General features: G+C 40.9%; 1 protein-coding gene across 6 annotated transcripts in view; it reads right to left on the bottom strand.

The window, feature by feature from the left end:
* The window catches only part of UTRN (utrophin), a 449,632-nt gene that overhangs the window by 324,861 nt on the left and 96,822 nt on the right, over nt 1–27,949 (bottom strand). For all 6 annotated transcript variants that reach the window (XM_037144913.2, XM_037144915.2, XM_037144914.2 and 3 more), the window contains 14 exons: nt 22,515–22,607; nt 21,214–21,291; nt 20,783–20,875; nt 17,980–18,152; nt 15,522–15,637; nt 14,685–14,845; nt 10,096–10,299; nt 9,008–9,189; nt 8,140–8,290; nt 6,870–6,989; nt 4,968–5,069; nt 2,608–2,715; nt 2,195–2,374; nt 1,204–1,373 (listed from right to left, as the gene is read on the bottom strand). In XM_037144913.2, coding sequence (XP_037000808.2) covers nt 1,204–1,373; nt 2,195–2,374; nt 2,608–2,715; nt 4,968–5,069; nt 6,870–6,989; nt 8,140–8,290; nt 9,008–9,189; nt 10,096–10,299; nt 14,685–14,845; nt 15,522–15,637; nt 17,980–18,152; nt 20,783–20,875; nt 21,214–21,291; nt 22,515–22,607 — 1,931 coding nt within the window. The remainder of the gene's footprint in view (nt 1–1,203; nt 1,374–2,194; nt 2,375–2,607; nt 2,716–4,967; nt 5,070–6,869; nt 6,990–8,139; nt 8,291–9,007; nt 9,190–10,095; nt 10,300–14,684; nt 14,846–15,521; nt 15,638–17,979; nt 18,153–20,782; nt 20,876–21,213; nt 21,292–22,514; nt 22,608–27,949) is intronic.

The raw sequence follows: 27,949 nt of genomic DNA, 5'->3' as shown, positions 1-27,949 counted from the left end.
TAGGATACCCAGCTGGTGTCCCACAAATTGCTGGTTGGTGTGGAGAAGCTCTCCACCCTCTCCTCCAACCTACACTGGAACTGATACCAAAATCTACATATGCCCCCTAGTTTTTTTTATAACCTTCTCTGTTTCCAAATGCACAAAGTCAGCACGGGAGAGACACACTGCCAGGTAAACCTTGCAGAATATAAATTCTCAGGAAATGAAAGGTCTATGAGAATATTAAGATCAAAAGCATCTTCTCTGTCTGTTGCCTTGGCTCCCAAAGTAACAATTCCAGAGACACACGGATCCTGCAAGAAGGTGCTATTAGGAGGACACACAGCCCTGCCATCAAGATGAGAATCATCTGGTAAAATTAGAGTCATGCTTTGTCTGACAGAAGCCAAATTGGGGGAAATCATATCATTTTAGTCAGGCAGAACTAACTGCCCATTTACCGGAGTACTGAGATTCTACTGCAAAAAGGAGAGAATAATCACACAGGCTGTTTGGAGGGTTAGCTGCTATAGAGCATGCGTGGTACAGTACCTGAGACACTGTATGGCTTAACAGAGTAGCGGGCATTCGTAAAAGCTTGGCACATGCCAGGCATGATTATTCCTCTTACAAAGATCCCAAGTTTATTTTGAATCAGTAAAATGAAAAGATATTTCCTACCAAAGATGAATCCTCAAGCCAAACACAAAAAATCTGTTAATGAATCTAGAAAAAGGAATTAACAAAGGAAAAAAGAGAATATGGAAAAAGAATGAAGGGCAAAAATGAAGAAACAAGACTGATTACTCCCCTGAATTTAGTATTTTTTCACTGTGAGAACAAAACGGAGAGTCGCAAACAACAAGGAGATCTATCTAAAGCAAAACTGTCAGAACCATGATAGTAAGAGAAAGAATAGATGAGGAATCACGGACAATCATATCCTCCCAAGGTAAATGACAAAAAGGAAGAAGAGGAGGTGGTTTCAGCACACACTTCCGGTTGAACGGAGGTTCCAAGGCACCATCCGAGACAAGGTAGATGCTCAATAGGAAGCAGAATATTAGAAGACTCAGGGTATGAGTGGTTCAGTAGTTGAATTTCCATAACAATAACTATGTCTACATTTGCATATGATTAGTGATTAGATCACAATAAGTACCGAATACAAACACACATTGTGTGCGGTACTGGGTTTGGAAAATTTCTCTCTGTTCTCACTTTTTCTTAGCTTCCATGTCCACAGGGATCTGTCTCTTCTTTGGAGGAGGGGGAGGAGGCAGTTCTTGCTTAGACCGTTTCATGGTTACTTGTTCTCTAATGTGCACAGTCTCCAAAAGGTCCTTCTGAGGAATCTGGGACATCCCTAGCTTTCCCACAGCTTGCGTCACCTGAAATAAAATCATCCGAAGTTTTGTGTTTTATTATAGCTGCATTGAGATACAATGCATATGTCAGAAAATTCTTCATTTGACAATATACAATTCAATGGTTATTAGTGTACTCACGGAGCTATGCAGCCGTGTCCACTTTCCGATTCCAGAACAATTTTATCATGTCAGAAAGAACTGCTGTACCATTAGCAGTCCCTTCCCACCCTCCTCTCCCTCCGCCTCAGCTTCTGGCAACGACTAATTTACTTTCTGTCTCTATGAATCTGTCTATTCTGGACAGTTCATACAGACAGAATCAGTGCCTATAATCTTGTTACTGGTGCCTTTTACTTGCATAATGTTTTCAAGGTTCATCGATGTCACAGCAGGTATCAGTACTTCCTTTGTCATCACCAAAAAAATCCCATTGTATGGATATAGCACATTTTGTTGATCCATCCAGCTATGGGACGTTTGAGCTGTTTCACTTCTTGTCTATTATGAATAATGCTGCTATGAACATTCATGCTCATGAAAGTTTTCTTTTCGATCAATTCACTAAAATATTTTTAAATTAATAAGGTTTCAAGATTACTTGATGGTTTCATGTTTGTTATCAGTCACCAAGGGTTACATTACTAGATATTAATCAGTTTTGCTTTTGAAGGTCTATTAAAACTCACTTTAGGAAACTAAACAAGATTGTCACATGTCAAATTTTCAATTTTATAGTAAACCAGGAATAAGGACCCAACTCTTTCATTTCATAAAAACTAAAATGAACCTGAACATTTAATGTCTACTTAATGGCTCAACATACTGTTGAGAGCAACAGGTACCTGGTTGGAGGAATCTTCTAGTCTCTGAACAAGAGAATCCCATCTCTGAGTCAGCTCCTCAGAGTCACTGTTGATCTTCTTGAACGCCTTGGGGTTATCAAGCAACTGGCCCACGTCCTGGCCAATCTCACTCAGCTGGTCCAGTACTTGACGCTTCATTTCCATGTCTTCCTTCAAAATCTGGTATTTCAGATATTTGTTAGATGACTGCCTTTTAATAGGACTCCATCTGCCTGTTCCCCAGTCAGGAAATGTACACATGTATATTTTACAGTAACATGTGCCCTGGCAATTCTCTAATGCTGAAACATAAGGCTCCTGGTTCCAGATCATTCCATGGAAGCACTCCATGGATGTAAAACACTAACATATCATAGACTCACAAGCCAGATGCTACAAATAGCATTACTCACAGCCAGTCGTCGAACACTGACGCTGAGTTCCTTTTGGTCTCGGAAGTTGCTCGTCTGGACTTTATTTAAAGCCTCTTCTTTTTCGGTCAGCCAGGCTTTCAACAAACACTACAAATAATGACAAAAGTTAGAAAGACGTTTCGGAATCATTTGGTAAGTCAATTCATTCCAGTTCCCAAATCTCTAACATTTCTATCATTAGAGGCTTCACCCTTATCTTGGATAAGAAGGACTTCGAACACCTGAGCATGGGGCATGAATGACAAAGAAAATACATCTCTTTTTAAGACATTATTTCTCACATTTGCAACAGACCAGCCTGAAGTTAGCCCCACACCTGAACAGGTAAACCTAATTCTCAGAGAGCTGGGTGGATCCGAAAGGCTGTTCAAGTCTCCAAAAGGAATCCCATTCTAACAATCAGGAAGCAGAAGGAATCTCAGACATTGTATTGTCCCAGCTCCTCATTTTAGGGAGGAAGGAGAGAGAAGCCAAGTTGTATGTCCAAGGTCTCTTGGCTAGTTCACAGAAGAGCCAGATCAAAGACCCATACTCCAAAGCTAACAGTTTTTCCACAGCATCATGCAGGAAAACCGCACTAATGCTCCAGGTTCAATAGCAATTATGGTTAGGGTAGGAAGTCTGAGGATAGTCCAAAGCCAATACAAAGATGTTCAAACTTCATTGGCCAACAATGTATGTTTTTTTAGGCAGAAGTAGAGAGAGAAACTTGAAGCAGGGTTGGAAAGCAACAGGCTACACTGATATAATTCTTCCCCAAATGAGTGTCTACCACAGAAACCCTTTTCTATAGAATGGAAGCTGGGGGATCCTGGTTCTTGTTTGCAGTGGAATCAGTTCTTTCTCTAATTGTTTTTTTATCAGTGCACTTAACAACTATTCCCTTCCCCTACGTCCCACAGGCACACACACAACAAGGTGAAGATTAAGAACATAAAAGACAACATAAAACTGTACTTGAACAATTAAAACTAAATATATATATATATATACACACACACACAAAAGAACATAAAAGACAAATATAGATCTTGTCCTCAATGTAGTAAGGGCAGTAAGATACACACAGGAATCACTATGGCAAGAGATACAAAGTGTAGACACCACACAAGAGATTACTTTCAGTTTAGAGATGAGGGAGCGAGAGGAGGTTTGGAGATGACTTCCTGGTTCTGGATGGCTGAAGAGAATTTAAAAATAAAAGGGTCTGAAGGCATTTCATGGAAAATCCTTAAACAAGAACACAAAGGCTAGAAACAGAGGAAATGCATTCAGTCTTTCGAAAGACAGAAACGAAAGCAACGACTTACAGTCTAAGTAACTGTAAGTATTTGAAAAGTGAACTGTAAATATTTCAGGAACCAGAATTGGGTCCACTATATGGTTCTTAATAGGAAGACTGTGACCAATGATTGGGGACATGGAGTAGTGATGAACAACTTATAATGGGACAGGTTTTGCACCCCACTTTCTAAGACATTATGTCTGCACCATGTTTGGTAAACCACAAAACATCCCACATTTCTTTTTATCACCTGAAAATAATGTAGTTTCTTTTTGTAGGTGGAAAGGAAATGCACTTGAAAAGCATCCAAATAGACATCCAAGTGCATTTAAAAGCGTCCGAATGGACACCAAATGGACAGTGGGAATGGAGTATCTGCTTATTTTCTAAACCATAACAGTTTGGTGTTTTCAGAGAGACATTTTGTTTATTTGCATTCTGTTTTGATGGTTGCTTTTTTCGGAAGAATGGAGGTGGGCCAAGGGCCACCTCTCCGACTGAAAACTTAAGGTGGCAGATTTGAGCTAAAGGTTCACTTACTATGGCAACCCTTAATGGGAAAAATATACTATTAACAAAATGTTAAATCAATGGTGCTGCTAATAATGTTTTCTAGTTAATTTCATAGTTATTCTGTTTAAAAATCGATAAAAATTCTTGTGACTTAGCGGTCACAAAGTATTGTGTATATTCATTTAGTCATTATTTATTAAGCACAAGCTATTTATGCCAGACACCGTGTGGATACCAGTTCGAACACATTACCCACCACAAATGCAATGAAACTATGATGTCAAGCAAACCCTGAAAGTAGCATATCTAAACACTACCATGCTAAATAGTAAACACAGCTGTGACAATGGAGCCATATAATTCCATCTCTATGAAAAATCTTCATGGAAAACGGATACAAATCTGACTTGAAAAATAACAAAAAATTATTTGTAAATGTCCCTTTAGAACAAAAGTAAATAAGACCATAATCTAATGCCACAGTTAAGGACAGGTCACCTTCCACCATCTACTGTGACCATTCTGGGTGGCAGTTCCGTACCTGTTCTTCCAGTAATTCCTGCCACAACATGTTGATCTCCTGTAACCGGCTCCAGCGTTCCTCAGTCCATCGGCACACGGCTGTCCAGCGTTCCCCAAGTTTCTAGTAAAGGGGGAAACCAGCCTTTGTCAATCGAGCCTTAGGGGGTAGTTATCACAATCCTGAGACAAATTCTTGATGTCTGTTGTTTTCTATTATGGGGTAGCAATTTATTAAAATATATTTTTTATAAAAGTTGCTTCAAAATAATACAAATATATTACAGATGAGAAAAATTAATTTCCATAAAACGTAACTGATCATTTCACATTACACAGCTAACTGGTACTACAATTCGAACTCTACCCTGTAACTTTCAATGCCATATTCCCGTTCTTTCCATTTTGTTGTGGTTTTTATTTGAGAATGTAACTTTTTAATTTTTTATTTAATCTTTATAGCATTTTTTATTTAATCTTTATAGCATTTTTTATTATCATTCACTCCCCTTCTACCTCCCCTCCCCCATCAACCACCACACTGTTGTCCATGTCCATGGACCCTTTTACCTGAGAATTTAACATTTTTATATATACCTTGAAAATAGAGCAAACACCTGCTTTGGGCTTCAATCTGTTTCAGGCTATAATTATCTTTAAAATAAAATTCAGTCCATCAATAAGTTCTTAACCACCTTTTACATGACAAGAAAATTTCTGTCTGTAGTACAAAATTATGAAAATTTAACCTTATAAAAACTATGTGTTGGATGAGAGAATTCGTATTAAATACTTAATTGATTTTTTCTAGTTATATTGCATGATTCATAGAAAATTCCACAAATCTCTTGGGATTATCCTCAAAGAGAATATTTAGAAGTATTGGCAATACTAGATAAATAAACTTGATTGCTTTTTTTAAAAAATCATTCTTCATGATGACTTTCTCAACAAATTATTTTATTACCACTTCATAAATAATGATTAACAAATGCTCAGTTTTACTTGTACATCCCGTACCTATGACCAGGAATTATTTAATTCATATTATCTTATTTTGATATTCAGTCATAGAAAGCTTGGCACAGTGCAAAGGGCAGGACACTGACAGCCAGAGGCAGGTCTCAGCAGGACACCTCTCTGAACTCCAGTGTCTTCACTTTGGAGTGAGCCAGACAAGAACGCCTACCTCTCAGGTTACTATACTAACTAAGGGCTTCTGCACCAAAAAGTCTCAGAACCACTGGCCAACTTTAAATGATGACACAAAAGAGAAAGGATTTCATGTGATAAAATTATAGCCTGAAAGATTCTGAAAGTCATAAACTGGCAGCAACATCATAAGAGATAATCCCAGTATTATTCAAATAAAATACCAATAAATCTCTTTATACGGGCTTAACATTATAACCTTTGTGCAGAAAGAAGCAATTTGTTAGGGTCCCCAAAACTGTTGTTGAAATTCACACATTGATTCACCAATAAACTAGGAAAAATTAAATCCTAAACAGCTGAAATTCTCAAGCTTGAATATGCGTGGGATGGTTTTTGAAAGTACACATCCACTGAGCCCCACTCGCAAGAATTCAGGTCTGCATGGAGGCCAGGAACCTACATTTTAACGAATTCCTTAAGTGATTCTGAGCAAGAAGCCTGTGGACCACTTGTCCCAATCTTGTCACTATTACACAAAAGAAAGCGATGACCTCAAACTGCTCCGCCCACTCACCCCAAGGACTGATGCAAAGGAATGATACCGAGGGAGTGCTGTAACCCACAGGCTGTGGTACCCAACTGGGAGGTACGACCTAAACCAGGTTCTTCTACTCTTCTAAATAAACAGTGAGATGGACACAAAGAATAAGGGCAACATGTAGGTGGGTCTCAGGTCTCTTGGGATTATCCTTCTTCTCAGGGTCCTTACCTGTAACTGATCTTCTAGAACAGCTGTGGTGCTCTCCCCGCTGTTTTCATCAACGATGACCACCATGTGAGTCAATGAATTTACCTTCACCTGCTCAGCCTCAAGATCATTTTGCAAACTCTAAGGAAAAAAATTAAGATATATATTATTTCTACTCTTTCGCATTTGCCTATTTAAAATCCACTACGTTGTCCACGGCAATTAAGGATCTTTAATGAGGCATCATGTTTAAATTTCCAATCATTACCTTAAGTGTTCTACTAATGAAATAGGCCTGTTACATATCTTTATGTTTCATTATGAATCAAAGCAATTCACAAATGCTATGTCATAACAGACTGCAAATAGGATGTCATTACTTTTATTCCAAATTCTGGGGGGGGGGGGTAATGTAGTATAAGTGAGTCAAATGTATTATTATACTAGGAATTGAGATAAGAACGTAGGACTGATAAATCAAAACAAATCCTGAATTTAACTCTACAAGATCATTTTCTCTAGTGCAGCATGACTTAAAGAGAAAGATAACTAGATACTATTTGATAGTCAGAAGCTATTCTGATTAACAACTCAGAAAAGCAGTTGAGGATGCACAGATGACTTCCATTGTTACCTCTTCAACAGGAAGACCATGGCAGGTGCTAGGATATATGTATACAGGTAAGTTGTTTAAACACAACCAAGAGTGTTGCCAAATGCCTCTTGAGTTGTGTTTAAAGTATCCCTAAAGCTTTATTTATCAATTATCCAAATATTTCAAAGAAAAATCCGATTATTCAAATGACTTACAGACTGTTTTACCTTTCCCTGACTATAAAAGTAATCTCCTGAAGTTGTGAACAAGGTAACACATCTACTAAATTTCGATTCTTCACCTGTGCCCAGTACTTTCCTAGGTCAGAGAAGAAGGACTAGCTTTCCTTAAAGGATTAGGTTCAGATCAATCTGAGGGTTTGCTTCTTTACCCATACACAGTATTCATACCCCCACACTAGGGCTCTTAGCCACTGGTAGGTCCAAAACAACCCTTGAGAATCTCATGAAAGCCATGTGCTTTTCAAGGAAAACGATACATACCCAAACGAAATTTTACCTGTGCACTCACCACAGGAAAGTCACATCCCCAGCATCTCCGCCCTCTAGACTGCTGAATAACAGGACACTGAAGAAGGGTCCCACTTCTATACATTAATGACAGAAGCCCCGGGGAACGCTAAGTGCTGCTTTTCCATATTTGATAAGGTATAAAAGAAATATGAGCCAGATTTACTTTATGATCTTCCAGCAGCTTTTGTAGGGATTTTACATCATCCTCCAGGGGGCACGTTTCCATCTGTTGAATGCGTTCTTCTGTGAGCGTTAACCAGGCAGAGAGCTGCTGCAGCTGCTTCTTCTGCAGTTCCATCAGCACGTCATGCAGCCTGTCCGGGGAGGGACACAGTGTTATTTCTACGTGCTTTTCCTCTCTGCGAAGCCACCCATGCACTCTGGGCAGCAAAGACACAGGGCAAAGAAATGCACTCCCGTCCAACCATTTAATGCAGCGTTTAGTCTTTAAATATAGAAACAAGCAAAAGAAAAACTTTCATCTTCTTCCTAAATGCAGTCCATTAAACACAGTCAAAGAATGTAAATGACAGCACCCACCATCCACATCAGAATCACTGTTTCTTCAGTCAGGAATTCCTGAGTATTAAGTAGATGAAAATTGCAACGGGAAGCAGTTTGCTTCTTAATACACAAGGCAGGAAATAAAATGAACCATGGGGTGGCGGGGGAGGGAAAGGGACTTTTTATAAATGTTATAAAACTGAATTGGAGATAAAAACTACACAACCCTGCCTTCCTATTGAGTTCATGGTGAGCCAGTTTTAATCCTACAAATTGATAACTGTCCATACAAAATTTTTTTTCTTTTTCCTAATTTCTATACTCCAACTTTTTACCTTTTAATTTGGTTAGCACATCATAAGAGAAACAAAAAATCATGCAAAACTCCCGCAACCTTACACAGAGTTCAGTTTGACAAGGCAAGTTCTGTCATTAGCTTGCTTTCGTGGACATACCAACCGTCACTCCAGCGAAACTAGACACTGCGCTCAATGGCACAACGTGTCCCTGCCTTTGCTTCCACTCACCGGGACTGTCTGTCCATGCTCTCCACCCTAAGGGCCTCCCATCTAGCGTTCAGCAGGGTCATCTGTTCCTGAATTTCAAACTCCTCCTCATCTGACAGAGTCCCTTGTGTGATCAGCTGGTTTCCCGCCTGCAGGACACTCCCCACACTGCTCTGGTGTGCGGTCAGCTCCATCATAAAAGCCTGGAGAGGTACATCATTACCATCTGTGAGCCGCTCGTGAGAAAATAATCATAAATTAATTGTCAACGCTTAAATATCAAAGTTGCAGAAAAAGGCTGCCATGTAGACTACAAATAAAGTAGACACTGAGCCAACTTTGAAAACAGGAAAGAAGCAGCTGCTGAAGTGAAAAGGGGAAGAGATCAAAGTGGACAATAGTACATCTGATAATAGCAACTATTTTTAAGTAAATGCCAATTATGGAACTGATAGATGGTGAACATGGAATTAAGTGAAAATAAGTAAAACAACATGCTCACCCAAGGGGGAGTGCTTAAGGAATATGACAACTTTTATTATTTACAAACCTAAACAGCAAATAAGACCTGTCAATTACCATACCAGCACACACACAAAAAACCTATTTAATCAAAAAGAAATGTCCATACAATCATTCACTAAAGTGTAATATACCCAGTATATCCTCAAAATAGTAGCAAAGTTTCATTATATAAAACTATACATAAACACTGCATATGAGATTTGCTTAATTATACAATAAATAAAAATAATCACTTCCTGGGGAACATTCCAAATCTAAAAACTTGGTGTATTGATTAGCCATTGTGTGTTTTTACTATAATTTTACACTTCAGAAACAAGCAGTACTATGCACTGACTTCTGTCAGGAGATCCACGGGCGTACAAGTTACAATTAAGATTGAAATCTGAAATCTAATTCCAATGCACAGTTAATCACCACCCCAACTTTATAACAAAGCCCTATTTCACTATCACGAGCCCTAAAATATGCCGTGACCTTCCTGTGCAGCAGAGTTCAGTAAACGTACACATCAGGGCAGACCCCCTGATAAGGCACAGGCACCCTGGCAGACAGAGTTAACCCATCAATGTCAGACTATTTACTTCGTGGGTGGCAAACTGGTCTTTGACTTCTTCCACATCATCAGAGATCTCATCCTGCTCCTGGAACGTGTCCTCAGCAGAAAGCAACCAGGTCAGCACGTCCTCCAGGGCTGTCTGGTAGCCGTCCAGATCCATGTCAACCTCGGTGACGGTGCTGGGGGTCTCAGCCCGGGGAATCCCGTGCTCCTGCTCCCGCGCTGGGCTCTGGGAAAACAAAGCCAAGAGAAAACCCACCAGTGCTGTGAAGACGAGAGCGTGTTCAACAGAGACACCCTATGGAGAACACTCAGGTGGGAAGAACCCACTGTGCCTCAGGCACCCAGCCAGCTCTCAGGAGCCAGGTGTGCGGTCGGAGCTGGGAGAAAGCGTAATGAAGTGTGCAGGGAGGGCGGAGTACAGAAGCAGCATGCACTCTCGCGCCCTGTGCTGGTGGGGACCCCGACATGGTCAGGAAGAGACAAGTAACCCACATGAATCACTTCTGAACAAAAGTAAAATGGCTATTAGCGAAATTATAAACTCCCTGGTTCTAACAAGAGATGCTACTTGAGTTCAGCAGTGGCTAAAATAGAAAAGTTTCACAGAGGATCATGTTGGGCCTTAAAGGATGAATATAAGCTAAGGAGAAAAAGATAAAGATTAGAACTGCTTTGACCCTAGTTAAACTGCTTTTGCTGAAATGCATTTTTGCTGAAAAGCAGCCACACGTACAGGCTGCTGATGCTATTTTCTGGAGGCAGTTACCCTCTACTTTAATTGCTGGGCTTTTTTTCCCCTAAAGTCTATGGGAATAAATTTATCTCAAGGGAATACTTTCTTATGTACTTTAGAATCTTATAATCAAATAAACTCTCTTTTATTCATCTGTCCCTTCTTTAAAATTCTTTAGAATTCTCCTACAGCCTATCTCCACTTAATCGCCTCTCATCCACAATGTTTATGAATCCCAAACACACCAAAATGTGTCAAGGACAATATAAGAAATGCTCGTATATCTAACAACTCATTACCAACCATTCCTTTCAGATTTGGTATTGGTCCCCGCCACTCAACCGAAAAGGCTTTTGCCAATGCCACCAATAACCTTCCCATGGGCAAATCCGCTTTTCTAGCATCATCGTAAGGGTGACTGTGTAATTAGCCAACCTGGTAGAACATTTTTGTAAGAGCAGAGCTAGGACAACACACAGAAACCAGAACTGCTCCAAGCAGGCCAGACAGGGTCCCCTCGTCCCCACTAGAGCCCCCCAGCAGCACTCCATGTACATGGCCGGCATGCCCTGCCGTCACGAAGCCCTCCTTACCCAGCTTCGGGGACACCACTTTGTTTTTCCTCCTGGTTCAATAGCCAACCTGTGGGTAACGAATCTCCTCCACATGAAGTCCTGGGCCCTTGTATCTCCTGTCTGCATACTCAGTCTGAGTGGTTTCATTCACTCCCACTGGATTTAAAGAACCACCTATATCCTGCAGATGTTTGCCTTTATATATCTGATCCCAAATTCCAAACGTCTGTGTCCAGCTACCTGAACATCTTCGCTTCAGTGTCTCAAAGGCTTACCAACCATGTCTACATCTACCCTTTATCTTTCCCCCAAACTTATGCTCCCCTAGGGTCTCCTATTTCAGTAAATGGCTCCTTCATATATTTAACTCCTCCAGCTAAGAACCAGGGAGCCAGCCGCAGTTTCTCGAGTCTTTCTTTCACCTCTCACATCTAATACGTAAGCAATTCCTACCTTCAAAATGTATCTCCAAGCCATCCAGACCACAAGCACCACCGTCTGTCCTCAGGACCACAGCCTGCTAACGTGCTCACCACCACCTCCTTCTCGTAGCTGCCCACTGTCCCGCCTCTACAACCCACCTCTTACTCGGCCACCAGAACGATCTCTGGGACAAGTAATGACAGCACGAGACTTCCCCACTTAAAATCTTTCACCGCCTTCCCACTGCTATAAGATACAGTTTAAAATTCTTAACATAGTTTACAAAACTACTGTCGCAGCAGGAAACTGAAGGAGTGACTGTGCGTGTGTAAGTGTGTGTAGGGTTGGATTTGAATAAGTTAATCAGGGAAGACATCTCTGAAAAGTTCCATTGAAACCAAGGAAAGGCTGGAAGCTTGCCATGCAAACAGTGGGCGGAGGAGTATTTCACAGACAGAAACCCACATGTAAAGGAATCTGGGGGAAGGAGAGGGAGAAGCCCACCGCGACTGCAGAGCAGTGCCTGAGATGAGCTTCGGAGGTAGGCTGGGCATTGTAAATGACAAGAGAAGATGCGGTCTTTAGTTAGCATGAAGGTTGGAACAGAAAGAAAAGAAACACCAGAGACATTCTAGAGGAAGAACCCAACAGACCCGGTCAACTGTATGGAGGAGTTTAAAAGAAATGAATCTGTGTGCACACACAGAAAACGCTGGGTAATTAGGTGACTAACGCTGCCAAAGACAGAGAAGAAGTGAGTTAAGTTCCAGACTTCAAATTCTCCAACTGTACAGCCAAAATAGGCCTGGAGAGCTTTTCGTACCAAACCCCTATCTAATGATGCTCTAATGAGGACATCCAAGAACCAGGAACTTAGTGAGTGACCAGCCAAAGGTCACTGAGAGAAGCACTGGGATCTACCGAGGTGGGAGAAGATGATTGGAAGGCATTATCTAAGTGCAAATGTTCAGAAGTTATTAATTTAAACACACGAGGAGACTTTCAATTGAGACATTAATTTAAGGAGAAATGGAAGAACTATTTGCTGACCATCTAATGCTCTACAGCCGCTTGTAGAAAGAGGGAGAAAGTCTGGCTATTAGCGTTCATTGCCAAGTATCAGATGGCAAGCTTTGTCAAAGAGAAGTGATTAAAACTGGACCATACTTCATTTCTCCAATTAGCTTAATTCAATCTCTAAGGCACTAATGAAAGCATGCAAATGAAGAGGTTAATGCTTGTAATATGCTTGTTCTTAATCAAACAGCAAACGGCTTCTACAATTCTTATCATGCCACCCTGAGCCCTACACGGAAGTGATCATTTTATCAACGCTTCATGAAAAGCAAATGAAATCTCCTTCCTTCCTTTTTCAGAGAGAATGGCCTTAACTAGAAGAAGTAAAATACCCCAGCTTTCTAACAAATGGAGCCCAACCCCATAAGGAAATGACTCAAACCAAAATGCAACTTCAGAAGATTATCTGAGCCGAGTAAAAGGTTACATCATTAATGAAGGGTAATAACTGCACCACTAGAAACAAATGCTTCTCAGCATTTTTTTCAGTCAGTTATAAAGAATTACAGCTATTCCTCAGTATCATTGATTTTTCAAAACTACTGAGAGGAGCCCTAGGTTCACAATCTGGCCCCATCTCTTGCCTCTTTTCCTCCATAAGTTTGTTCTTTTCCTATAAATCATGCTATTTTTGAGATGAAGAAGTTAAAAGGATTGGTACCTACTATGCAAAAAAATCTGAAATGAGTTCTCTGAACCTTGGAAAAGGTAAAAAAAAGGTGCTAGGCTAATTCAAGACCATTATCATCACTATAGGAGAATTATCTAACATGTTTAAATAGGAACTTGTTGAGAGAGAATGAACATTAACTCCAAGACACACTGAGCAGAAATTATACTAATGATAGCTGCTGCTTATGGAGGGCTCATTGATATTACCTTAGACAATCTGAGTTCATTGTCTTTATGAAGTGGGTGGTTTTATCCAGATGTTACAGATAAAACTGTGGCTGAGAGTGTAAGTAACCCACCCAAATCAAGGTGGAACAGGAACGAAATTTAAGCGTCAAGGCCCTCACTTTCTGCCTCTCTAAAGTGTACTTCTTACCACTTTGAAATTCATGTGCAGCTCGTGGTCGCTGAAATGTTGGACCAATAGACTTTTTAAAGTCTCATCCAACCGTAAAGATTGTCTCATCTTACGAATTAAGGGGACTGGTGAGACTAAAACAGAGTGAGATAAAATACGGATTCATTCGAGGCAGGATAATTCAGGAAGAAAGATGCATGACTTTATTTATATCTCTTGGGGGGAGTGGAGGACCCTCATCTATATCCTATGAATAAAATCATGACAAGCCTTTAAGTGAAAAACTGACCAAGTAACGTATTGTCAATTATTCTTCCTAAATAAAAAGGAAAATAAAGCTTGTATTTTGATAGTCTTTGTGAAAATGTAACAGTAAAAATCGTTTTGTTAGAGGCAAAAGAAAAAAAGGAATATTAGGCCTTAGAACAAAGCGAGGCTGACCTGAGAAAAACCTGCTCAAAACAGCAGTGATGAAAGAAAACAACCAAGTGACAGGAAACATCGGTTGCACGTCACACGTCACAGCCCGGACCCCTCATTGTGTGAAATAACATATCTCCTTAAAAAATCAGCTGAGCTACAGTTTTCCATTACATGCGTGTGACACGTGACAGCATGCTGAATGACCAACCGGACTTTGGAGGCTTATGTCAGCAGACGAACCAAGGTGTCCCCAGGCAAGAAAAAAAAAATCTTCTAACCGTGTTTTTATCTAGTACCTCCAAGAAAACAAATATGGCAAGTCAAACATTTCAGTGAAAATGGACCTGTACCTGCATATTAATATCTCCTTCTTCACATTCTTTCTTGTATTTCCTCGGGAGAGTCTCCACCTCGCGGACGGCATCTATGGTGACCTGCTGAGGCAGCACCTCGAACAGAGATGTTAAATACATAATTATGGATTTCTTGTCAGGAAGCTGAACAGCAACATCTGAAAGTGGGAGAAAACAAAGACCAGCTAAATGAGGTGTCCAAACTATGTGAACTGCTCGACAGCAGATATGAAATAACTGTCCTCGGTGCCTGTAAACAGTAAAATGACATGATCTCTGCAATACAGTAAGTCTCTATTTCAAAAAATAATGGGCGAGACGAAAGCTCCGACAGTTTCTTCTTTTTATTCAGTATCCCACTTCTTAAAACTCATTCCCCAAAGCTTCATCCAAATGCTCAAAGATAAGCTACCATTTAAGATAATGACAGGTTTCATTCACATTTTGAAAATAAGTCTAGAATTCAACTTTGCAATATTTGTAACTAAAGTTTTCATATCATATATAAGAAGCTTATACTAAAACATACTAAATAAAATAAACCAAATACTGGATTGTTTATCTAATAATTACATTTTCCTTGAAATCTTACGCTGCATCAAATAACTATTCTCCAATGATGTGATTTCATTTCCTCCTAAAGGATCCCACAAATTGTTAAGTACAAAAGTACAAATGACTTTGCAGTTAAACAACTTGTACCATGTCTCAAAAGTAAGAACACTACTCAATGTTCATTATTCATTCTTTAAAAATGTTTAAGAAAACACTGCTCTTTAAGTAATCAAAATTGCAAAGCAAAAATCAAGGTCGAAATTAAACACCGAACAATACCTTCAGGATCTAAGAGCTTTTCAATTCCCAAATAAGTCTGAGCCTTGCTGAAGGCATGTTCCAGCCTCTCCATCGGGAACATGCTGACCACTCTGTCCCAGCTGAAGAGATCAGGTCTGGAAACACCACGCAAACAAGAGGCAATGAAGATAAAACATGTGAAATGACGTGGTTATTGTTAACATCTAAAGCATTTCAGTTATAGATTTTTTCTGTTTGAACTTAAATTAAACAGTTTAACTTTATATCCCAAAGATTTGCCAAATACATGTTTCAAAGTAACTTATACATATGAAAACAATGGAGAAGACATTCTAAAGTTCTTACATTGGTTAAAGATGCCTGTTAAGATGTCTGGAGTAACCACCAAGAGACTAAAATGATATGTATTTCCCAAATGGTGAAGGGAAAAAAGGGCAGGGCGAAACTATTAATAGAAGAAAGAAAAAATACAGAAAAGAGAAATAAAAGGCTCAAAATAATTGATAAAAAATGACAGATGCCCCTGAGTACATCAATGACCACAATTAATGTTAATGGACTGATTTCCTTATTGAACGACCAGGATTAGCCAAGCAGAAAGTCCAGCTTTAATCTATTCACAGGACAGATTCCCCAAAGGCCTGGAGAGAATATCCCCTCAGTCGCCCCTCTCAATACCACTGCTGTCTAGTACTTCATTTCCATCTGGATTTTCTTTTAATTCTGCAAACTGGACATTACTGCTGCTCCGACTTACCGGAAGTTGATCATCCTTTTTGCACACTCTCTGCTCCTGCACCTCAGACACGCCCGCCTCCTGGGACCTGCCTCCCCCACTCCCACCCCAGCTCCCTGACTTCTCACCTCCCGTTGCTCCACTACTCACGCCACAGCACGCACTGGCCTCCCCTCTTCACTGAGATATATTTTCCTCAGCATGTTTACCATTTCTTTATGCTACACAACTTGCATTTTTCTTTTTTAATACTGTCTGCCTCCCTCTATTTGAACATAAACCCCACAAGGACAGGGATTTTTGCCTGTTTTGTTCTCTGCTCTACGCCCTGTGCCTAACACAGAGAAGGCCCTACAAACATACTCGCTGAATCAATTAAGTAATCAATGGGAAAAAGTGTTGGCTTAAATTCAAGTTTTCTGACTACATATCTTAACCAACCATAACAGAGGGTAAACTTCTCTAAACTGATAAAGTGGAAAAAAGGTTGGGTATGGGAGTTCTTTAACCAGATAGAAAGTATACCCAAAAAGTTACAGCAAATATCATTCTTAAGGTGAAACATTAAACCACCCCCTTCATTATCAAAACAAAATATTCTGTTCACTATCCCCAATTCCAATCAGTATTGTATTGAGGGACAAGTCACAAATGAGGGGAGGGGAGGGTAGCAGAGAGAAGGGGAGGGGAGGGAAGGGTGGGAAACTATTATAATTCATGGACAGTCTACAAAAAAATGCTTTTTAAAACAACAGAAACAAATTTAAAATCTGTAAAAATTTAACAAGTTTCTAGTTCAAAGATGTAGAAATGTCAATGATATTTTTATGCATCCACAAAGAATATACAAGAAACAAAACTTGAAACAATAAATAATTTAAAATAGCAATAAAACATGTAACAAATTTTGTGTCACATTTAAATTCTTGGTACACCTGAAATTTATCTGTGGGTATGGCGAAGTAAGGATCCAATTCCATCACTTACGTATGGGTAGCCAGCTGTCTTATGCCATCTACTAATCTGCAACATCAGGTCAGTTGCATATCAGGATGGAGCTATTTCTGAGCCTTTTATTCTGTTAGGCTGAAGTATGAAACTGCCATTGTGATACTGTACGTTCAAAATGGTCAAGCACCAGGAATGTGGTGTGGTTCGACCTATAATTACATTACTGTATTTATTTATAGCACTACATTATTTTAATTAATGTAGCTTCATAATTAGGTTTGGTGTCTGTTTGAGAAGTACAATACCGCAGCCTTGTTCTTCTTCACAAGGGCACTGGCTCTTCTCTGGCCTTTGGTTTCTCATATAATTAGAATCTGTTTACGAGTTTCATGAAAAAAATCATTTTCTATATTTAACTGGGATTGCACTGAATTTATAGAATTTTCCCTTTGGTATAGAAATGCACACTAGCACAATACTTTGCATATATTACTGGTTAGTGCTGAATGAGTGGGATTGAACTATGTAGATTATTTTACATTTCTTAACTTATAAATATGTAGAAGGAACCATGGACATTGCACTGTGCCATTTAAGTCCTACAGAATAAAGACTTGATTAGAGTGTTCTCCCATCATAGTTCTGTAGTTCTTTCCTTAATGTTCCCATGGAATGTGTGCAGAGAGGAGAGCAGGGGAGTAGGCAAGGGGCTTTAGGGAGCAGTAGCAAGGGAGGGAGGGAGGAGATATAAATTTGGAAATCCCACAGCTAAGTACAGTCGCGTCTCACTTATGTCGGTGGAGCAGGGCATTAAAGGCGAGCCCGTCTGTCCAGCTGGTGGTGAAGTTGAGGACGTTGACCTGGCTGTATGGCCTGGTGGACTGGCGCACCCAGCTCAGCAGGATCTTCTCGCTGTTTGTCTGCTGCAAGTCTGACATGACATCTTTCATGACATCTTTCACCTGCGTCAGAGAGACCATGCCCGCCAACGCTTAACACAGGTAGTGCCATCAAGCCCTTGAAGGCAGGCTGGCACAGTAATCACCACTATGGATCGGGTCAGTGGTAATCAATTTATTTCAAATTTTCCCTTAAACACCAGAAAGGGAAGTGCATTTTAAACAGTGATTATGTTGCGGTACTAACATAAATCTGGAGGTGATTTTTATCTCACCTTTATATGTCGACGAATTTCCTATATCTTAAGCAATGCTTATACTGGTTTGGTTACAATAAACATTAGAATGAAGTACCTTTCCTGACTACAATAAAGAACTAAATTTTACATTATTATTCCAAAGTAATACATGTGTTTTAAGGAACTGCTCGAAGAATGATGTAGGCATATCAAAAGGACATAAGAGCTGATTTAAAGGGAATTTCATGGGCCAAACCTAAAATAATTTAACCACCAAAATAATTGTAGCAAACAATTATAACCTACTAAATAAGTAAAAATCTGAGTGTACACAGAGTGTACAACGAATGAATGAAGGAATGAAGTAGATAGATAAAAATAGACAAAAAAACAAGAGACAAAGGAAAGCTCTCCCTTCCAAGTAGAAAGGCAATTAATAAACTGTAGAAGAAACAATGACATTAAGTTAAAACCACAATGAGATACCACTTTACACCAGTCAGAATGGCCATCATAAACAAAGCAACAAACAACAGGTGCTGGAGAAGATGTGGAAAAAAGGGGACCCTAGTTCACTATTGGTGGGATTGCAGACTGGTACAACCACTACGGAAAACAGTATGGAATTTTCTCAGAAAACTAAAAATAGACCTGCCTTTTGACCCAGCAATTCCACTGTTAGGAGTATATCCTAAGAGTCCTGAAACACCAATCCAAAAGAACCTATGCACCCCAGTGTTCATAGCAGCACAATTTATAATAGCCAAGTGTTGGAAGCAACCTAGGTGCCCATCAGTAAATGAATGGATCCCAAAACTATAGTACATTTACACAATGGAATTCTATGCAGCAGAAAGAAAGAAGGAGCTCCTACCCTTTGCAACAACATGAATGGAACTGGAAATCTTTATGCTGAGTGAAATAAACCAGGGATTGAAAGACAAATACCAAATGATCTCACCTTTAACAGGAAACTAAACAACAAAACAAACAAGCAAAATATAACCAAAGACACTGAACTTGAGAACAGGCTGACAATGACCAGAGGGGAGAGGGGAGGGAATTTCAGGGGGAAAAGGGTTTACAGGAACAAGTATAAAGGACACATGGACAAAAACTAAGGGAGGTGGAAATGGGAGGGAGGTGGGGAACACTGGGGTGGTGGGCTGGGATGGGAGTAAAAGACAGAAAACTGTACTTGAGCAACAATTAAAATAAATAAATTTAATTTTTTTTTCAAAAAAGAAAATCACCACTTGCCAAGTACCATAATAATAAGTGATCAGGTAAGAATTATGAATGGGTCTTAAAACTAATGGACGAAGTTTGTCCTTATTTGTCCTTAAAACTAAGGACAAATAGCTGAATATTTACACAGTCTCAAAGTATTTCTCATAAGATATTGTTTAATAATGTAAGACAGTCATGTTACCATGGAGACACTGCATTACCCGAAAGATGAAGTTAATGCTACCAGAAAAAACATGGACAGAAAAGCCTTCTGGGGCGGTGCACTGAGACGTCAGCGTCACTTTGTGGACCCCTGCCCAAATTAGCAACCTGAATCCAATCCCGAGAAAACATCAGCCAAACTCACATAAAGGTACGTTCTACAAAGTAACTGTCCAGTACTCTTCAGAAACATCCATATAAAGCACAAAAAAAGACTCAGAAACTATTCTACATATGAAAGAATATGAAAGATAAATGATAAATTAGAAATGTTAATGTTACTAGTACCCATTTTATACTATGGTAATATATTATAGTTATAAAAGAGAATTCTGTGTTTTTTGGAGAACAATTTTGTTTTTGGAAAATATGCACTGGAGTATTTATGGGAAGAGAAAAAGAGAGAGGAAACAATTGTTAACATTTGGAGAATCTGAGTCAAAGGTGCCTGGGAATTCTTTGAGCTATTCTTGCAATGTTTTGATAAGTCTGAAATTTTTAAATTCAATATTTTAAAAAAGATACTTTCTTCTATGCCAGGAAAAACAGAGCCATTTATCAGTCTTTTCCATTCCAAATTGTTGGGAGTTGAACAGACTCACCCACAAAATGCCTGTGTTGAAGTCCTAACTCCCAGCACCTCACAATGTAAATGAATTTGGACACAGGTCTTTAAAGGGGCAATTAAGGTAAACTGAGGTCATTTGGGGAGCCCCTCATCCCATGTGATGGGTATCTTGGTGGAAGAAGAAAAGATTAGGACAGGGACACACACAGGGGGAAGCCACGTGGGGAGGACAGAGGGGAAAGGGGCCTTCCTTGTCCAAGCCAAGGACAGAGCCTCCAGAAAAAAGCCACCCTGCTGACACCTTGATGTCAGGTTTGTAACCTCCGGAATCATGGAGGCCACCCAGTGTGTGACACTTTGTCTTGGCAGCCCTAGGACACTAACACACAAATGATACATTTTTCATTTCTATTCAGTGACTGAAAATTTCCCACCTGCCAGTGCAAAATGATGCTCCACAGCAACCCCAGAGTCAGCTTGTGATTGCCATCTACAATGTCAGTTCCTCCTATATTCACCAAATCCACCTAATAAAACAAATGGAAATAAAACAGAGTTAAGACCATTTCTCCACAGAAGCCCGCGGCATTGTTTTTGCCCATCTGGGCAGCAGTACAAGGAGATAATGAGAGAAATTTCATTTTAGAGAATCAGGTAAACTTAAATCCCAAAACTATATCAATTATACACTAGATCAGTAATGAAAAAAAGCACAACTATTCCTTCATTCATAGAAAAGGTTCAAAATTTCTAAGAACAATGTTTTCAAAAATTAGCCGATGCCAACACACAGAGCGGGTGGCTGGTTTCAACGCCAGTTAACCCCGATGGCTCAGGAGAACCCCCGAGTCACACACTCACTCACGTTGTTCTGATGCAGAACCTGCAGCACTCTGTTGACATTATTTAAAGCGTGTACCCTTGTGGATCCACGTTCCTTCGGCTGGAAAACAAAACACAAAATCAAGTGAGAGGGTCCCTCCGCATCCTGACAAAACCACGGCACTGAGATGGACAGAGGCCAGCAGCTCGGCATGGAGAGCCCCCTTTGTGCCAGGAGCTCTGGCCAGTGGCTAGGGTCACGTGCAGGCTAGTGTTGACAGATCCCACATGACGACATCTCAACGTGGTAGTTCCCTAGCTTGTCTGTGCACTGAATTCTCCTCGGGAGCTTCCAAAAATGCCACCGCCTCTGTCTACCCCACTCCCAAAGACTGTGACTTAGTGAGTCTGGGGTGCAGCCCAGGTTTGGAACTTTCAGAATTCCCTGGTGAATCTAATATGCAAACACGTTCGGGGGACAAAGCCCCTTTTGTCTAAATTGGTCTGGATGCAGGAAGATTCGAAGTCTTGCCACCTCCTACCACACTAGTGTGGGCACAGCAGGGGGCATTCAGAGGCGCTGTCCCAGGTTCCAGCTAGCATTACAAGGGCCCACTGGGAGGGCAGGAATTGCCACCTGGGGAAAGGAGATCTGGGTGGCTTCTTTCTGCCTCACAGGCCTGGGAATCTTATCTGAGAGAGGGATCGGCCGCCTCTCCAACAGGACCTACCCACCATCTGGAAGGCAAAGTGTGTGACACCCCACACTTTAGCAAGAAAGGAATTCATCTGTGGGAGTGCATCCCCATGTAACTGCTTTTAGTAATTCTACCTCTAGTGTTAAAGTTTGTACTCGTGAAATGCACCTTCTTCATTAGCAGTTATTTCCGTGAGAGTATGCAGTACCTTGCATATAAAGTAATGGAGTAGGATTTGATGGAGAAACAAACATAAAAATAATACTGAAAAGTCGAATAAAAATAAATAACACGGTTTTAACAACCTTGTTTTAATACATGTTAAATAACATTTAACTGTGTTGCGATATGCTCTACTTTTCAAAACATTGCACCCTCTTCCCATATCCATTCTTCTTTATGATTCTCTATGAGGCTGTCTGAGAGCAATAAACATTTAAGGTAATTTTATCTTTAATAAACATAGAGCAACGCCCCAAGAAAGCCTAAATATTGCCCTATATCAAAGAATTCATTAAAACACCTTTTTTTTTAACATTTGTATTTCAGCTTTTACATTTTAAGCAGCCCCAGTGGGTCCTCAAGAACTGCTAGTGATCAGAGCAGATAACCCAACCTGCCCGATCTCTGTGCTGACTGCTCTCACCAGCGAGGTTCCTGTGAGGCCTTCTAGAAGATCCAGGAGTTTCCTTCCATCTTTGAGGTCCGTGAACATGTCACTGATGGGAGGCTTCCCGCCCTACGGAAGAAACAGCAGGGGACCAGTTAATTCTGCTGCAGAAATTCCACACGGGCCTGGCAAACAAGCCAACGGTTTTATTTTTTTCTAATTAAAAATTCTAGATGATCAGCTGACTCTTCAGGTTTGCCCTGTATAAAAGAACAGACACAAATTCAGCGAACTTTGAAATCTCATCACAAATGGTTTAAGCTGAAGGATGTGGACTGCTTTACTTCTTAGGGAGAGAGCAAATAAAGCTGAGGTTAATGTCAATAAGCCTTGATGATGGTGTATACTCCTGAGAAAGGATAAGAAAAAGATGCAGTGAAAATATGAGTCAACATCACCCGTGTGCGGAGGCCAATGAAAAATGAGCACTGACGGCGGCACTTGACATCCACCGGATGGAACGCCTCGCTGCCTTTCCATCATGGGAACATTAATTTCAGCTCTCGTCGTCAAATCTTATCTCTTAGGTGCTAGCTAGGTCCATGCTTCTAGCCATTAATTTCTGAATGACTAGGACACTTTGGGCTCCAGGTCAAAGTCCAGTATCAGTTCAGTGTTTTGAATGACAAAGCTCATAGAATTCTAAACCCATACGCTCATCCCTGACTGACAAGTAGAGCCACCTTCCACTGATAAACTCCTTCCGATGTCTCAAGCAGAAGATCCCACCCTGTCCTGGGCAGCTTCTGTCCTGCCTGCCTGTGTGAACTGAGGGGTTGTGTACGACTGGACGATTAACATACAGAGAATCAGGAAGCCCAGTTTGAACCCCGATCTGACCATTGATTTGCTGGTGAACCTAAGTCAGCTATTTAACCTCTTTCTAAATCACAGGTTATAGCAAAGATAAAATAATTTATACTATGTGAAAATGTCTAGAAAACTATACAGTCCAATGTAATAAATATTGTGCTATTCCACTGCATCAAATTATTCCCTTCTAATATGAAATCTCCAGAGAGTAATAGTTTTATCTCCTTTCAATAATAAAGATATTTTGTAACCAATAATTGTTTTTACCCTTGTCACTTTAAAAACATATACATAAAGTCACACGAAGCAAAATTTTACTATGAGCCCTGGCTGGTGTGGCTCAGTGGATGGAGTGCTGGCCTGAAAACTAAAGGGTAACTGGCTGGATTCCCAGTCAGGGCACATGCCTGGGTTGTGGGCCAGGTCCCAGCAGGGGACACACGAGAGGCAACCATACATTGATATTTCCCTCCCTCTCTCCTTCCCTTCCCCTCTAAAGATAAATACATAAAATATTTAAAATTTTTTTTTTACTCTGAGCTTGAAATAGAAGAGGGGGAAGGGAACCATCCGGAGGTTTCCTGAAATTTCACATCTCTTTTTTTCCTCTCCTCTTGATTCATTACATTTTTAATTAAGTGTAATGTGTTGCCAACTAGTGATTTCTAACATGTGGCTTTTCCACATTCCAAATGCACTGAATGCGGGAAGCACAGTAAAGTTCTCAGCATCGAGCCAGTAAAGAATAAATGATGACTCACTTGTATCCGAACCAAAGCTGCTTTTCTCTGCCCAGTTGCCATTTCCATGAGCAGCAACGGTGTCAGGGACACAGAGATTATCTCTACCGGTCACAATAACAAACAGATTTACATGATGTGGGAGGCATGGTCCAGAGGTAGGAGTACTCCAGAAGGCAGAGCAAGAGGAAGTTTCCTGCACTTGAACGACCTGCTGCCTGCTCTCAGTGAAAGCAAAGGGCACAGCGGCCCTAGTCACCCACCTTCCCCCTTCTCCTCCAATCAGAGCACACTGCAGCAACATACTAGGCTCTTAGAGCGAAGAGACAAGAATATAGGTCAAGTTCATAGGAGAAACACATAGGGCAATCTGAACACAGAAAGGATCTTAGGAAATAATGATGACAAGGGTAGCTGAATTATGTCTGGGCAGCATTTACCCCTTCTCAAATTCCTGTACACTTATAAATAAGATAATATAAAACAGCATAATATAAAGTACTATAATTTGGCCATATTACAACTAATTATGAATATCTGTCAATGACCTTGCTGTAGACAAGAAAGGCCTTTGACCTGCCATATAACTTTGAGCAAGTTACTTGGGCTTCCGGTGTCTATTTGCTCATCTGTTAAAAACCAGATGACAGATGTTCAGTAAACAGATGATATTACCATTCATCTCATAAATATAACTCTGATATTTCTACTGTCATAAAGGTACCATAAAATTTCAACAATGTCTGAAAAGACAGACAAAGTATGTATTTCTTTATCCCAAGAAGGATGGTAACAGTATTCTCTAAATCTGAGTACAAGGTAGTGCCAATTCATAGTGAAAGAACTTCTAGCTACTGAATTCACTCACTGATGACACTAAGGGATACATCCCATTCAAAAATACTGACTGTGCTAATACAAAGCACGCCTGAGCCTTAGGTTTGCACCACGAGATGGCACAGCTCAGCAGCAAACTCCCTGGATTCTTCCTTAAGCTCCGCCACTGCTCAGTGGTGAAGTAGGAGGCACTAATTAAGAGGTAGCATCGATTTCTTTGGATGAGGCACTCTTTTCACCTCTCTCTTATCCAATTCATTCGTTTACCGAGCAACAAATTTTGAGAAAGACCCCCTGTGGAGCATTCTGTGGAAACAGAGATGACAGAGACACAGTCCTGTCTTTCTAGAAGTCACTCAGTCAGGCAAGGGTAACAAATCAATGCCTTCCTTTTCTTTAAAAACAAAAACTACAGTAACAACAACTCTTTCTTTATTCTGTTTCAAAATTTCAGATAAATACTGATAGCAATCAATGAGAAATATGTTCTGTGCTGTGCCCCCTTCTCCCCATAGTTCCTGCCCCTCCTACAGCAGTGATGGTCCTATGGGTGAATGGTCCCATTTGGTGCCCTCAGAAGGCCCACGTGCTCCTGCAGGGTGGCGGAAGGGGGGAGAACACAGCCAGAGAATCTCCTCCCCAACGGAGGGAAAGAAGGTGCCCGTGCTCGGACGGATCCAAACTATGATTCACAGCCACACTCATCACACACATGGTCACCAATACAAAATTTGCACGTACGCCCAACATATTCAAGTTATTACAAAGAATGTCCCAGAGACGGAGGGAAAGAATATGCCCAGTGGCCGATTCTGCCTACGTCGGGGAAAGCAACCCCGCTGGTACACTGATTCAGTGCTTTGTGCCCCACAGCAGGGCAGAAAACCTCTGCTGTGAGGGTCCGGAGAGTACCTAGGTTAGGCACTGCCGGCCAGGTGGCGGGTCACTACTGAAACTGCTCTGCTCTGTTGTAATGTGAAAGCAGCCACAGACCAGTGAGCAGGTGAGAATGATGACTGTTTCAATAAAACTTTATTTGTGGACCCTGAGATTTGAAATTAATAGAATGTCCATGTACCACAACATATTCTTCTTCTTTTGATTTTCTGCAACCCACCTAAAAATGTAAAAAGCATTCTTAGCTTGTGGGTCACACCAAGGCAGAGAGTAGAAATGTGAAATGTTCTTCAATGAAGTAATAGTAGCCGCTTAGACATGTTCTAGGAGATTCATAGAGATTTAAGTATATTGCTTTCCTGTGTTAATTTGCTTTATGATAGTATTTGAAGGTAAGGAACCTGAGGCAGAGAGGTGACAGGACAACTCGGAGAGTCAGGACCAGGATCCGACGCCACAAAATCCAGTTCCGAATTCACGTTCTCAAAGCCTGTGCCAAACTACAACTACAGTTATGAGGGCACAGGACTGCATCACGCAGGGAAGACAATATTTAGTCAGTTTGGGGGGATGGAGAGAAGAACAGAGGGCATCACGCTCAATGACTTCCCGAGGAGAGCAACGAGATACATGTGTGTACATGTAAGTGAACTCACGATGAAGACTATTTTCCAAGCACATGGCTGTGAAGCTGTGAAGCATGGCTGCTGCTTTCAAATCGCCGGCTCTAAACATGGGATCTGCCCTGAGAAACATTTCGGAAATGTCAGAAGTCATCGCTTAATAAAAATAAAAACGTTCTTCCTGTTAACCTCTTATTCAGATTTTTAATTCTTTGCCAAGATGTATTTGCACAGACTTCTCTGACACGGGGAACAGTTTCATAATACAATCAGACAAACACGCAGCAAAAAACCTCCTTGGTGCCTGGCCCTGCAGAAACGCCAAGTTCAAGTCACCCTCCCCATCCACAAGAGAGGGTTCCCACAGTTTTCCAATAAACACAAAGTAACACAAGTGAACAAACGTGAATGTGGAAGGCAGATAAGCCTTGGTGGACATTCAACCTTAAAAAAAATCCAACAGGCAACGTGGGAGGAGTCCAGAGGCAGAAGCTGCAGGTGGGCAGCTGTGGCTGCCCCTCCTCTTGTCCATTTTCCCTGAACTTCTTGGCACCCTCGTCACGCCAGTTCTAGCAGCACCTTCTGAGAAGAGGCTACACTAATACCTGCAGCTGGGGCACTGAGGCTCCTGGATTTTAAAGCACCAGAGGAGAGAAGCAAACTGTCAGCACAAGGCATGAGCAGAAACTCGGGTCAGTGGGAATGCTGCAAAGACGCGTGACGTGCACATGTGATCGTACAATGAAGTGGAGGAGACCCGGTGGGCCCCAGAACACCTGGAGAACCGGCCACCTCTAAAGGTTCAAAGCAACAGCTAAGGTTCAGTTCCAGCTAACCGTGGCCATGTGGGAATGCGCTAGCACTTCCGGTTCTTCAAAAGAAGCTGAAAATCTGAATTTATATATATATATAATCTCCTGATATTTGTAATTTCCTAAAACACTGTGCTGGATAAATAAATCTTGGCTGCAGGCATCCCAGCTCACAGAGGGGCCGATCAGCAGTCTCTGCACAGGACACACCACATACAGGTGAAGTGTAAGATTAGTCAACGGTTGAGTCCTCTGAGGAATCAGTAATTTCTGTGGAAAGGACACGCACACACAAACACACACCACCACCATCCACAGACCGGGGAACACGATTGAACGTAAAATACCAGTGAGTCATTATACCTGCTCAGACCAAAAAACAAAGCAGTTATACCAGATGATCCCCCTTTCACTCCATCCCCACCTTTCATTTCTACTTCCGAGAACACGTTCCCCCCACCTTCACTCCAGTCCACACCTCCAGTCTGAGGCAGCTGATTTCTTCTTCAGCATCAGGGTAAGAATAACTCTAATTTTAAGTTGCAGATCATATTGTGCCATATCCGTATTTTAACCTAAATATGTAATGCATTCCTTTTACAGGCAAAGACAACCCAAACTGCAAACAAAAGATCCATGTCCTGACTGGTATGACTCAGTGGACTGACTGAGTGCCAGCCTAAGAACCA

The sequence above is a fragment of the Artibeus jamaicensis genome, unplaced genomic scaffold (assembly GCF_021234435.1).
Source record: "Artibeus jamaicensis isolate MK-2021 breed Jamaican fruit bat unplaced genomic scaffold, CSHL_Jam_final contig_3176, whole genome shotgun sequence".
In the NCBI taxonomy this organism is placed as follows: Eukaryota; Metazoa; Chordata; class Mammalia; order Chiroptera; family Phyllostomidae; genus Artibeus; species Artibeus jamaicensis.
The sequence above is the reverse complement of the archived record's forward strand: the minus strand, read 5'-3'. Positions and strand labels throughout refer to the sequence as shown.